General features: G+C 38.6%; 1 protein-coding gene across 5 annotated transcripts in view; it reads left to right on the top strand.

The window, feature by feature from the left end:
* TBL1XR1 (TBL1X/Y related 1) overlaps positions 1-11,475 on the top strand; it is a 110,576-nt gene extending 99,101 nt beyond the window's left edge. For all 5 annotated transcript variants that reach the window (XM_051782286.1, XM_051782285.1, XM_051782283.1 and 2 more), the window contains 5 exons: positions 241-315; positions 2,723-2,850; positions 3,028-3,193; positions 4,030-4,131; positions 6,127-11,475. In XM_051782286.1, coding sequence (XP_051638246.1) covers positions 241-315; positions 2,723-2,850; positions 3,028-3,193; positions 4,030-4,131; positions 6,127-6,153 — 498 coding nt within the window. In that variant the 3' untranslated portion in view covers positions 6,154-11,475. The remainder of the gene's footprint in view (positions 1-240; positions 316-2,722; positions 2,851-3,027; positions 3,194-4,029; positions 4,132-6,126) is intronic.
* The last annotated feature ends 792 nt before the right edge of the window (positions 11,476-12,267 follow it).

Here is a 12,267-nt window from a genome sequence, read left to right as displayed (position 1 = left end):
GAAGAAACATGGTAACTTTAAAACTTTGCTATGTGGTGTACAAGCATGCATGGGAAAATGTGGTGAACAGGTAGCAAAAAGCTGTTGTTGTTGTTGAAGGCAAAGCTGTGAATGAAAATTAAATGTTAAAATCCTGACAATTATGCACATACTCATAACTGCTGTCCAACTTTGTCTTTTGTAAGCTGTCATTTGTAATGGAAGTGAAGACTCCAACTTACTCTCATTGTTCAATTTTAGAATGAAGTAAATGCAATCAAATGGGATCCAACTGGTAATCTCCTGGCATCCTGCTCTGATGACATGACTCTAAAGGTAATGGGAGTTCTGGTTCTGACCCTTGTCTTTGTAGGACTCTGGAATGCACAGCATTCATGTGGACGATCCAGAAGTATCACTGTGCTTCCCAATGTATTGTCCAATATTTGCTCTTTTTTAATGGAACAAGGTTAGGCAATCCTAGAAATCCATGTTAATCAAAGCCAAGCTTTGGTCCAGAGAACTTGTTACAGGCTGCCACCCTGAGACTCTGAGCATGATTTATTAGGTGCTTTTAGCTGTTTACAGAATCAGGTCATTAATCATTAAGCTGTCACGCTTGATGGTTGCTTTTGGTTAAAAGAAAAAGCTGGAATGCATGTCATGTAGCACATACAAGAATGGGTGACTTGCTCCTTTCCTGGTTTTGCCCTGTTTTCTCCTTCTTTCTAGTCAAAATCTTTGGCATATTGTTTCTTCAGAGGCTGTGTGCACTCCTTGGTTTTTCCAGTTCATCAGGAGTCATTCTATAATTCATAGCAACCTGCTTTCCTGTAGAACTGGGGCAAACCTTTGAGTGCAGAGGACACTGTAACTTATACATATGAGTTCAGGGCACCCTAGAGATCCCTTCAAAAATGCCTCCAGGTTACATGCACTTGAATAAATGAGGCCTGACAGGCCTGTGCTGCTTCCATGGCACAGATGCTTTCCATTACTCCCATACTGCTTTACATTCAGTGGGTGCTTTAGCCCTGTGTTTAGTAGGGTTTCAGGACACACTTTTTGCACTGACAGCGCTGTCCTACTACAGCCCTTGGGACAGTTAATTCTGTCCAGCTCATGTTGTTTAATCAGGAACAGGGAATAGCTGAATGAGTAGCCACATATCCCTCCTGCTGGCACACCGTCAGCCTCTGGCAATGGAAATCACCTTATCTAAATATAAACATTTAATCATTAAGCCTCCTGTCTAAAGCTAGATGTCTAGACATCTTCAGTCAGCAGCATCCAGCACTGCTGAAGAGCAATTCATCCTTTCCTAAGTTGTGTCTTAAGTCAAGTGTGATGAGTTAAACCCCCGAGAGCATCAGTTGTTCTCCACTGGCAGTGGATGGAGTCAAAGTAGCCAGTTTAAGCTGGGTATTTAATACTTAAACAGCTGAAACTCCAGTGTGATGAATTCCAATCTAGAGCTCAAGCTGTTGCTGCTGCCTCTCAGTGAGTAGAGGTGACAACTGGGAACATGTCAGTGTTTGTGGGCTCAGGCAACGCAGGCAATTAACTTCTTGGTTGCTGTTTTGAATTCAGCCCAGGCTGGAATGAGTGTTATTGTTTTGTTCAGGATTAGTTCAAAGACCAAGTGCTTGAGGATAAGTCTACACATCGCTAATCACTTATGGATCACTTACTTTTGAATGGCAGAAGGAATAAATGTCAGGTTTTGAAGCACATGTAAGGTGTCTACTGATTTATCTACTTAGTTTTGTCTCTTGTGATGACAACTCGATGTTCCGTAGGGCAGCTGATATGGACTCTTTTCATCTATACTAGTTTTGGGAAGAGAAGCTAGATTTTGATCTCATCAATTTAAACTGGAAATACAATTTCAATTCTGTCTGCACATTGAAAATCAATTTCCTCTTCAGTGAAGCAGCAGTTCTGAAAAGCATCATTTATTTAAGCATGCACCTCAATTGCATCTTAAATAAAGTTGGACCTGAGCATGCTTCTTTAACTTTTTCTAATAAATGATGAGCTAAAAGCACTACTGAAACAGATATCATTAAAAAAAGCATTCAGATGGCTAACTGCCATATCAAGTTTTAGGAAAAGGTATAAAAGCCCTGCAAAATCCCTTCTGTAGTGGCAGTGTAAACTCTTTATAGAATAAAGTTATTTTGTTTGTTGAATATGATCATAAAGGAGTTGGAGTCCTAATGACCTGTGTGGAATACTGAACACACACCTGGCAATGCAAATCCTAATAAGCCAGGAAAATGCCATAATAGTTTTTGCAGTATGTGTCTATGGATTTGTAAGAAAGCAGAAAATTTCTCTACTATCCCTTTATTTCGCTGAGTCTGTGTAGCAAGAAGTTCATTTAAAAATAGGACTGTGATGTTTTGTCAGCTCAGACATGAACATATACATATTGCTCTTCTCATTTCAGTATCTGTTCTCATCCCTGCACTTTTCAAGGGTTTGCAGTTAACTCAGGCAGACTGGTTTCTATAGACAGCACCTTTATTACTCATTAAGCTCACTGGGGGACTTAAAACCCAAAGAATGGAATGTCCTGGAATAATATTTGGCATAATCACTCTAGGAACCCAGCAGTCATAGCAAATGTTTTGAGTGGCTTAAAAGGTAGCAATCAGCCTGCAAATGATAAAGATGTAAAATGTGTTTTAGCATAATATTGTGCTAAATATCTTTGTGTTTTCTTCCCTTTATATCATAGATCTGGAGTATGAAACAAGACAGTTGTGTCCATGATTTACAAGCACACAACAAAGAAATTTATACTATCAAATGGAGTCCTACAGGACCAGGAACAAATAATCCAAATGCCAATCTTATGTTAGCAAGGTACTGTTTAATCCTGGTTTAAAATGCTAGTTAAACGTTATTTTTACTTGACTCTATAAATGTAGGTTCACTGAATGTTTTGAAGCATGTAGGATACTTTGTCATATTCTGTTTGTATTAGTAACAAAAATATGTTGAATTGAGATACAATTCATCTCTTGTCTTTTTCCTTGACAGTGCATCCTTTGACTCTACTGTTAGGTTATGGGATGTAGACAGAGGAATTTGTATTCATACTCTGACAAAACATCAAGAACCTGTGTACAGTGTAGCTTTCAGTCCTGATGGCAGGTATCTGGCCAGTGGCTCCTTTGATAAATGTGTACACATCTGGAATACACAGGTATTGAATACTCTTCTGTCTGTTGGGAACTTTGTTTTGGTCTTTTCCATCAGCACCTTTCCAACTTTCGTTGCTCTATCATGTTTGTTCTAACGTTACTTCTGTTCATGGATGTACATTTAACCTCTCACCTGAGTGCTTGCCTATGGTGAAGTAATAATTATCCTTATATTGTCTTTACTTAGCAGAAAAACCCCTACAAACAAACCAAAAAGACCCAACCAAAAAATGACCAACAAAAAAACACTCAGCGAAATGTCTCCAATAACACGTTGCATCCAAATACTGTCTTTAACTCTGAACTTTCAACTCCTGATAAAACAGGTTTCTTGTGAAAAATGACTGGATGTAGACTAACACTAATCTGATTAACTGTTTCACTGAATTTCACTGAGAAACAAGAGAATGTAAAGCGAGAGAAGATGATGACGACAAAATGTTTCTACATAATTTTGTAAAATAGGACACTATTACTTGTTTGGTATTTCTGGTAAAAATAAACAGGTTTATTATGATTGAAAGTTTAAGGACCTTGTTGTCAGACATGATGCAATCTCTGGCTACTTGGAATTAGGTATTAATTTTCAAAAGGCTCATTTTAGTAATTGGAAGTAGTTGTGACCGTCCCCAGTTTTCCCTGTCAAACACAAGAGCTCAGGATGCAATAATTGCATCACATTCTTTAACACAGTGCTGAGACTGTCCAGAAGTCTCACCTGGACCATTTTCTTCTGAGAATTTCAGCTTTTAAAAGCAGTGGGGAATTTTTACATGTACAAATTGTACTTGTTCACTTCAATTTTGTTGTATTAATTACCTGTTTTGTCCCTTTTTAGACAGGTGCCCTAGTTCACAGTTATCGGGGAACAGGAGGGATTTTCGAGGTTTGCTGGAATGCAGCAGGAGACAAAGTTGGAGCAAGTGCTTCAGATGGTTCAGTAAGTGCTGCTTGACTTGGCCTCACATTCTAATAACAAACATCTTCTGAAAATCTTTTGACTAACAACAGAAACAGAATTTCCTTCTCTAGCTGAAGGTTGAATACAGCCAGCTCACCTATAGGTTTTCACCTGTAACGGTGCTGTAAGGAAAATGTCTTTACTCCAGTTCAATGCATCACTGTTCTAAGCCCTCCAAAAACTTCAGAAGGTGGAGATGTCACCAGTTTATATTTTCTATTCCTACTGGGTTTACTATGGAAGTACGTCCAGTCTGGAAACAAGTTCATTTTCACCTCTTTGCCCTTTTCAAGTGAAAATGTTCAGTGTAGGTGATATTATAATGCATGATGGAAAAGACATACCCTCTGCCTTGCATTCAACAGCAAAACAAAGTATAAATTTCTGAATTCTTGTAATTAAAATATTCCTAAAAATGTCAGGAGCTGTATGTAAATAATGTTCTGCTTAATGTGCTTAGAAAAAAGGAGGGAATAAAATCATACATTTAACTAATCATGAATGCCTCCACCATCATCTCCCAGTGGGGTATTGGAGCATCACCTCCTGGCTGCTCTGACACTGTCCTGCAGAGTACTGCAGTGAAATGTGACTGTGGAGGTCTTTATAATGAGCACAATACAGGGATTTTTTGCTTCCCTCTCTCTCTCCATGGTTTTCAAAGCATGGAGAAGAGAGCCTAAGGAAAAGCAAAATTAAAAGAAAATAAGGGTGATAAAAGAATTGTGTTTTGAAGTGCTGTAGCTTCCTTTACCAAAGTCAGCAAAAGCAATCCTGGCAGTTTAGTAGTCCAGAGTCTCAGGTAGTATCTTAACAGAGGTGGCAAAGCATTCTCCCTCCTGCATGCTCTGTGCTGTTAAGTAAGGTTATCTTGTTAAGAGTTCAGAACAGAAAATAGAAGTTTTGGCTTTTAAGAAACCAAAATTCTAGAGAATTATTTTTGATTGGTCTTTCATATCATTTTAGTCTTGTAAGTGTAGGCAATATCATAAAAGGACAAAAGCTCAAGGCATATCCTGAGTAGAAATTAATTATCATTCCCCCCTTTTTTATACATGCTGTGTAACCTTTCCAGTCCTCCAGTTAATTTGGCCCAAGAGGCTGATTGTATTTGCAATAGATTTGTTTTCACTTAGTTTCTGTTTTTTAAAAAATTTTGGGCTTACTTTGTTTTATATTGTTTGCTATTGAAAGCCCTTCTCATCCACTCTGTACTTACAGCTGGTAGTACCTTGTACATGTTTATATTTTACTAATAGATTTCTATATCTGACACACATAGAAGCACTACTTAGGGAAGATTTTTAGAAGACTAAAACTGGAATTTGTATACTGTCACTGTTTTTTTCAGAATTATTCTGATCAATTCTACTATTTGCCCAGCCCACAGATTTTTGAGTTCATTTTACTGTATTTTTATAATCTAGATTACAAGAGAATTTCGTGACAAGATGAGGGGGAATGGCTTCAAACTGAAAGAGGACAGGTTTGAGTTAGATATTAGGAAAAAAGTCTTTACTGTGATGGTGGTGAGGCCCTGGCACAGGTTGCCCAGAGAAGTTGTGGCTGCCCCATTCCTGAAAGTGTTCAAGGCCAGGTTGGATGGGGCTTTCAGCAGTCTGGTCTAGTGGAAGGTGTCCCTGCCCATGGCAGGGGTGTTGGAGGGAGATGATCTTTGAGGTCTCTTCCAACTCAGGCATTTTATGAGTTTATGATTCAAGTAAGTTGTCAGCCTCATAGTATTAAATAACAGGCAAACAGCTTACATAAGCCATTGTTACTGTTCTGATAGTAATTCCCTAGCATGAGCAAAGAGACCTCACCTGGTCGTTTTTCTCCCTAATCTATTTTTAACAGATACAAGGTTAAGCTCACACAGCCTGTGTCCTAGGTTTTGCTCGGATACTTTATGCAGAATTGTAAAAACATGTAATATTGTGCAGTTTCTGTACCTTTTATCTCTTTCTCTTGCAGGTTTGTGTATTAGACCTACGGAAATAGCGCTACTAGTTGGAAGCCATGGACCGACTATGAATGTGTACATAGCCAAAATGACTGTCCCTGACCCATGTACTGCTATAGTCCCAATCGAACCATGGCCAGTCCACTACAGCCAAATGTAAAAGAAATATATACATATACTGTATATATATAAAAAAAAAAAAAAAAAGGAAAAAAAAGAGGAAAAAAAAAAAATTACACCCTGAAGAGGATGACAGAGTTTTGTCACAGCTTGTGAATCCTGTTCACCAAGTGCTGGAATCTGCTGTGCCCCAAAATAACATTTAAAGGTTTTGGATATGAAAAACAGAAGAGAGAGCGAGAGAGAGAGAGAAATATACCATATACAAGAGCAGACCCATATACATACCAAATTCAGAAGATACTAATGGCAGCCTTCATTACCCCTTCCCCCATTAAATCCATTCTCACACGGATTGTGGGGTATTTTTGTTTTCCTTCTCAGTAGTTGAACAGTTTTGTGTGTACAGAGAAAATGGACTTACAGAAATCTGCAGCAGTAGGTTTTTTTCTTTGCTTTTAAACATTGGGTTTTCTGTTTTGTTTTGGTTAAGTTTTCGGATGCATGAAGTAAGGGAGTGAATTAGTTTCTTGTTTATGTTTTTTTCACCTTGGAAAAAAAAAAGTGCGTTTCTTTGAAACGTGTTTTGATGCGTTCCTTGAAGAGGTAGTTTGAACCTGATAATGTTTGGTACATTTTGTGGCTCCCAGAGCGCAATTTTTGTGAACAGAGGGAGGGTGGAAAAGGGATTATGAAGAGAGAAGAAAAAAACCCCATCCTTCTTCAAGGCGTGGTATTTCACGTCCTGCTCATCTACGAAGTATGACAGTAATGGGTATAAGGTTATGTTTGATTTTTCTGGTGACATGGCTGAAATGCAGTAGTTTCTTATTTGGGACATAATTCTGCCAATCTTAAGACCAGAAGGGCATAAAAACGCAGGAAAAAAATACAGGGATGCAAAAAAAAGAAAAAAAAAAAGTAAAAAAAGAAGACAAAAAAAGAGGAAAAAAAGTGCATCTTCTGTTGCTTTAAGACCATAGCTAAAATATGGTTAAATTGTGCACTATTGTGAAAAGGAGCAAAGTATAACTGGGGGATTTTGTTTAAGAGGTTAAGATCTTTCTGGACAAGGGTTCATGCCACAGCTTCTTTAAGAGTTGCCCATCATTATTTGTAGGAGCTTAGATGTATAACTGTAACCAAACTCCAGTATTAAAAGTATTTCATGTAATTTTTCTTTATTAAAAATAAAATCTTTGGCATATATTTGATAACACTGCCATTAAGAGGCAAAATGTTTACTACCTTAGATATAAAAAAAATCTGAAACAGAGGACTTGCTTCAAGTTTATTTTAATAGCAGTGATTCAGCTTATTTAAAAGATGAATACTTGCACTAATTGCCCTGCTGCTCCAGTCCTGCAGTTCATTGTATCTTGTGACTACATTTTTTCCAAATGTAGGGTAGATGTAAGCTGCTATTTTTTTAATAATCACTACTATATAGTGTCTTTTACTCTGTTTACAATATCAAGTATTTTTCTTACAATGACAGATGTATATGGCAAACCTTTTTCTGCTCATGTGATTAAAAGTATATTGATAGTGATTTTATTTGTAAATGATAGCATGAGGTTGTGTTTACGCGTATGTGTAGTCAAAAAGGTTGCATCATGTCTTGCATAAGATTCCAAGAGTGTAAATTTATAAAAAGAGAGGTTGTCAAATTTATGTCACAGACATTTTACTTAAGGAATGGTTTATATTACAGAGCTTTGCAAAGTTATCAGTTTTATAACACTATTTCAATCACAATTAATTTTGTGGCTTATGATTGTTAGTCTCTAACCTATTTTTTTATTCATTTCGGGGTTTTTCCCCCTCTCCAAGTTAGGTATAAATTCATTTAATTGAGATAATGCAGCTTTGACATTTTAACCATTGTTCTTTAGGCATCGATTTCTGCTATTTCCATGAAATAAACACGACTTGAAGCAAGTCTGAGTTTGGCTAAGGTAGGGTAGCAATTTGCCAGTGGTAAAGACAAGTCAACAGTACATTCTTTATATATACCCCAGGATTATGCTACTGTCATACACAGCGTTTAAAACCAACACAAAGTCATATCCATAAAGACAGTTATCTGCGGTGGTTCGGTGCCAGCTATTTTTAGGGTTTTGGAGCATATTGCAAATGTTTAGAGCAATTACCCTGTGAGTTACAATATGTAGGAAACCTAATATATTGAGTGTCTGGCACTTGAAATATTGCTTTTATTGCTGGAGGTCCATGACTGTGGCTGACCTCTGTCATTTAATGAAAAAAAAATAAAAATAAAAAAAAATTCTGTGCAATAATTTTAAACTGTGCTCCCAGGAATAGACACAAATGTTTTGAGTATGTTTAAGCTGCATTTTTCGTTTAGCAATGCATTTGTCAATTGCACTGAATTTAAATCTGAAAGTCAGAAGTGATTCTTGATAGTACTTTTGTATTTTAATATGGACAGTTTATTCATTTTCATAAAAGTTACTGGGACGATTCTTTCAGCCAATCTAAACAATTGTGGTGGAATTCTGTGACATAGCTGCAAAATCACACAGCCATGTTTTAGGGTATTGCCATTTTCCTCTTTCTCAATCATCAGCTGTTTTGGTTGTAATTCTAGTTGCTTAAGCATAGCGTCACACACTCAGAAATAGATAAAAACCAGAGCTCCAGTGTCACCAGGCCAGGGTTGCCAGGGGCTCAAGGCACAGCCCAGCAGGAACGTCAGATCCGTTGGCTGGAGCGCTCTGGATGCGCGGGCTGAGCCCCCAGCCTGGTGTGGGTCAGCAGTGCCCCACTGCCTGGAGTGAGGCCAGTTTCCAGTAGGGAAGGATCCGTAGCTGTTTGTTGTTGTTGTCCTGCCATGCCACAGTGCTGCTCCTGCTCCTGCCGCCTCTCGCCTCGCGCTCCATACGCCGGTCACCGCACGTGTGCAAGGTGTGCTGGGTTCTGTGACCACATGAACCAAAAAAGGCAACAAAAAAAGAGAGAACTACGACATGAATTACTATCTTTTATAGCACAAAGGCCTCGTATTCAATAGTGAGGTGGACCATCCAAATTGTTCCTTTAAATTGAGGATGCCAAGTGGCAGCAAGACCCTGACTTTGTGCGGCATGTACGCACATGATTAGTCTTACAGATGGAGTCATTCCTATTTTTTCCAGTTCAACACAATAATGGGAAAGTATCCAAATAGAGGATAAAAGGAAGGGGAAAAACTGGGCTCAGAATTAATGATGGGATAAGAAATGAACTGCTGTCGAGTTCACTGTCTTTCTACGCGTCAATCTGAGAATCCCGTTTCTCATTTCTGCATGATCAGATCCAGGTTTCTGTAGAGTTCCTCTTTTCCTATTTTTACTTTAACTTTTTCTGCATTTTTAAATTGATGTAAAGATTCCCAACCAGTGGACTTCTTAGTGTAGTTAAGAGAATATCTAGGTCCTCATAAAAGCTTTTTTAGACTCTTTGTAATGTTGATAAACTGAGTTTATTCTGGGACTACCATTGTGCAGGGTTATTTACCGTGTCTACTAGATGATTGGAAATCTTATATGAAACACTAAAAGTGCCTCTTTTTCTGGGTTGGGTGGAGGGGAGGTAGTAGTTACCAGAGTCAGAATGACATGGCATTTCGAAGCATGTTTCTTGATTTCGTGACACTTTAATGCATCTTGAGAGAAAGGCCAAAGATTTCTACCAATTTTAATTGATTTTCATTTTTAAAAAGCACTCCTTTTTCCTTACACTGCTTACCTCATGCTAGGGTGTTCGATGGGACTTTGTACCTTTGAAATGTTCTTTGTGTTTAGGAGGAATAGTGGTTGGCATAGGGCGGTCGTGCCAGTTTGCCTTCGGAGCAGCCTCAGCAGCTGATGTGTTTGGTTCCGCTGAAGGGAAGGGGTTTCATTGCGATTGCAAACTGGGGGTTCCAGCCTGTAAATAAAAGGTTGTCTGTTTTTGTCCGTTTAGCAAAGAGGAGCCTTGGGACCCGGTTTTTCCAATCTTTGCCTAACCAGAAATCCCATTGTCTTTCACTTCATGAGAAAAACCTTGGCCAGAGCGAGCGTTGGAGGCGTTGGGGCCGTGTTGAACCGCCCAGCGTTGCGTGTAGGTAAAACGAGCCACATCCCCCTCGACCCGAGGGTCCCCTCGGCTGCCGTGGGGTTTTGCCAGAGCTGGATTTAAGCCCAGTGTTCCTTTTTGGCTGAAAAGCCTGATAGCTTCTCCCTTCAAAAAGCCCTCTAGAGCTGTTCCCCGGGGGGATCTCTCCAGACGTCTTGAAGAAAGCAGAAGCAACATTGTGGCATGTTAGAAGTAAATATGGCTTCGGGAGACAGCAGTAAATCTCCATCAAGATCCCTGACATTTTCCGTAGGGAGAAAGCCATGGAGCAGTCCTCACTTCTCCCTCTAGAGAAAGCTCTGAAATACCACGATCTGTGAAAGTGTGACTGTCTTCACTGTCAGTCTGGTGGGAGGCAGATGAACCAGGAAAATCTGCCGTTTCGAGCGGATCGCAGATTTAGTGTTAATAGTGCTTCAGATCAGTAGTTTTGAGTACATAATTCGCTTTCTCTGCCTTTAAGTTTGAAGCTTGACAATAACTTGAGGCATGTTTTTGTTTTTGTTTTGTTTTTTTTAAATAATCATTCATTTTTACTTCATAATGTTTTTTGACATTTGTGGATAAATACAAGAAAACAGTCTGCATGTTGTTGCTAGTCCAGTGTACTTTGCAATCTTGTCCTCAACAGACTGCAGTGTGCAGAACAGTAATTCTAGAATACAGAAGTAATTTTCTCTCTCTCCTGACATTGACATTGTAGTTGTAATGGTTTCATTTGGAGTTACAAATCCTTTGGGTCTAATTCTGTGAGCCTACCTATAGCACTGGATTAAAATGTCTGCATCATTTCTTCAGTTATCCAGTTAAATTACAACTGTTGTAAAAGTGTAAACCAGCCCATGACAGTTTTTTGTACTTGTTTAAAGGACTTTTATTGTTCAGTTTTCATGATTATTGTCTAAAGAAGACTGATATAGATGTTCTATACTGTCCTGGACCATGTTAATTACACTTTATGATGTATTTTGGTTCTACATCACAATGATTTGTCCCCAAGGCCCTTATATCCCTTCTAGGCACATTTTCTGTTGCAGTTTCCCTTTGCATTGTATTGCTTTGACAACTGTAATTTGAATCAGAATTGAAAGAGGTCCAGAATAAAATATATTTTGATATTACCTTGGCTGAATGTTATATACCGGTAATTTTAAATACTTGGGATGGAAGATGATTAGGCTGGGGAAGTGAAAGACTGAAACACTGTTTTTAATATTTAGTTTGGCACATTTTCACGTAAGACAAGATGTAAACAGCAGCAAGAGGCAGTGCATTGTGTGGCTGCATGATCTTTGGGAACACACAGTAGATCCTCTGATGGTGACCCATCCTCTGCTACCACTTCCATCTGTTCGATTTAGAGGAACTGGTTTCTCTCATGTGTGTTTTATGTGCTTCATCTTCTCTTTGTCTCTGCACTTGTGGAAGAGAAACTGAGTCCAGGGGTGCTCGCATCTGCACCCCAGCTGTGTGGAAGACTTCAGAGGAGCAGCTCCTGTATGGTAAAGGAATCTCATGTTGGAGAGATCTGTTGGTACGGAGCAATTCAGTTTGGTTGTGCAGAGGGACATTGTTTGTGTTACCGTATTTCAGATACATGAAGCCATTTAGATTTGCACATTTAGAAATAACACAGATCCATCTATACATAGTGATGGTTTAATTCCTTTAGAATTGTGGGTCCAGTCATGGTCCAAGTGAGGGAATTCAGTTTATTTTCAATGTCTCTAGAACTTTATGGTGAAATTTCTGCTTTTTCATGTAGATTACTGATTTGCTCTATGTTCAAGAAGTAATAGTTTTCTCAGTAATGTTATCAAAATCAATTGATTTTAATCTTTTGAAACTTGCTGTCGTAAAGTGTCTATAATGGATTGAAAACAGAGGAGGGGCTCTGTTTTATAAGAGTAAAA

Source organism: Manacus candei, unplaced genomic scaffold (assembly GCF_025592945.1).
Source record: "Manacus candei isolate 608988 ecotype Guabito, Panama unplaced genomic scaffold, ASM2559294v1 h1tg000015l, whole genome shotgun sequence".
Taxonomy (NCBI): domain Eukaryota; kingdom Metazoa; phylum Chordata; class Aves; order Passeriformes; family Pipridae; genus Manacus; species Manacus candei.
This window is presented reverse-complemented; position numbering and strand designations above follow the sequence as displayed.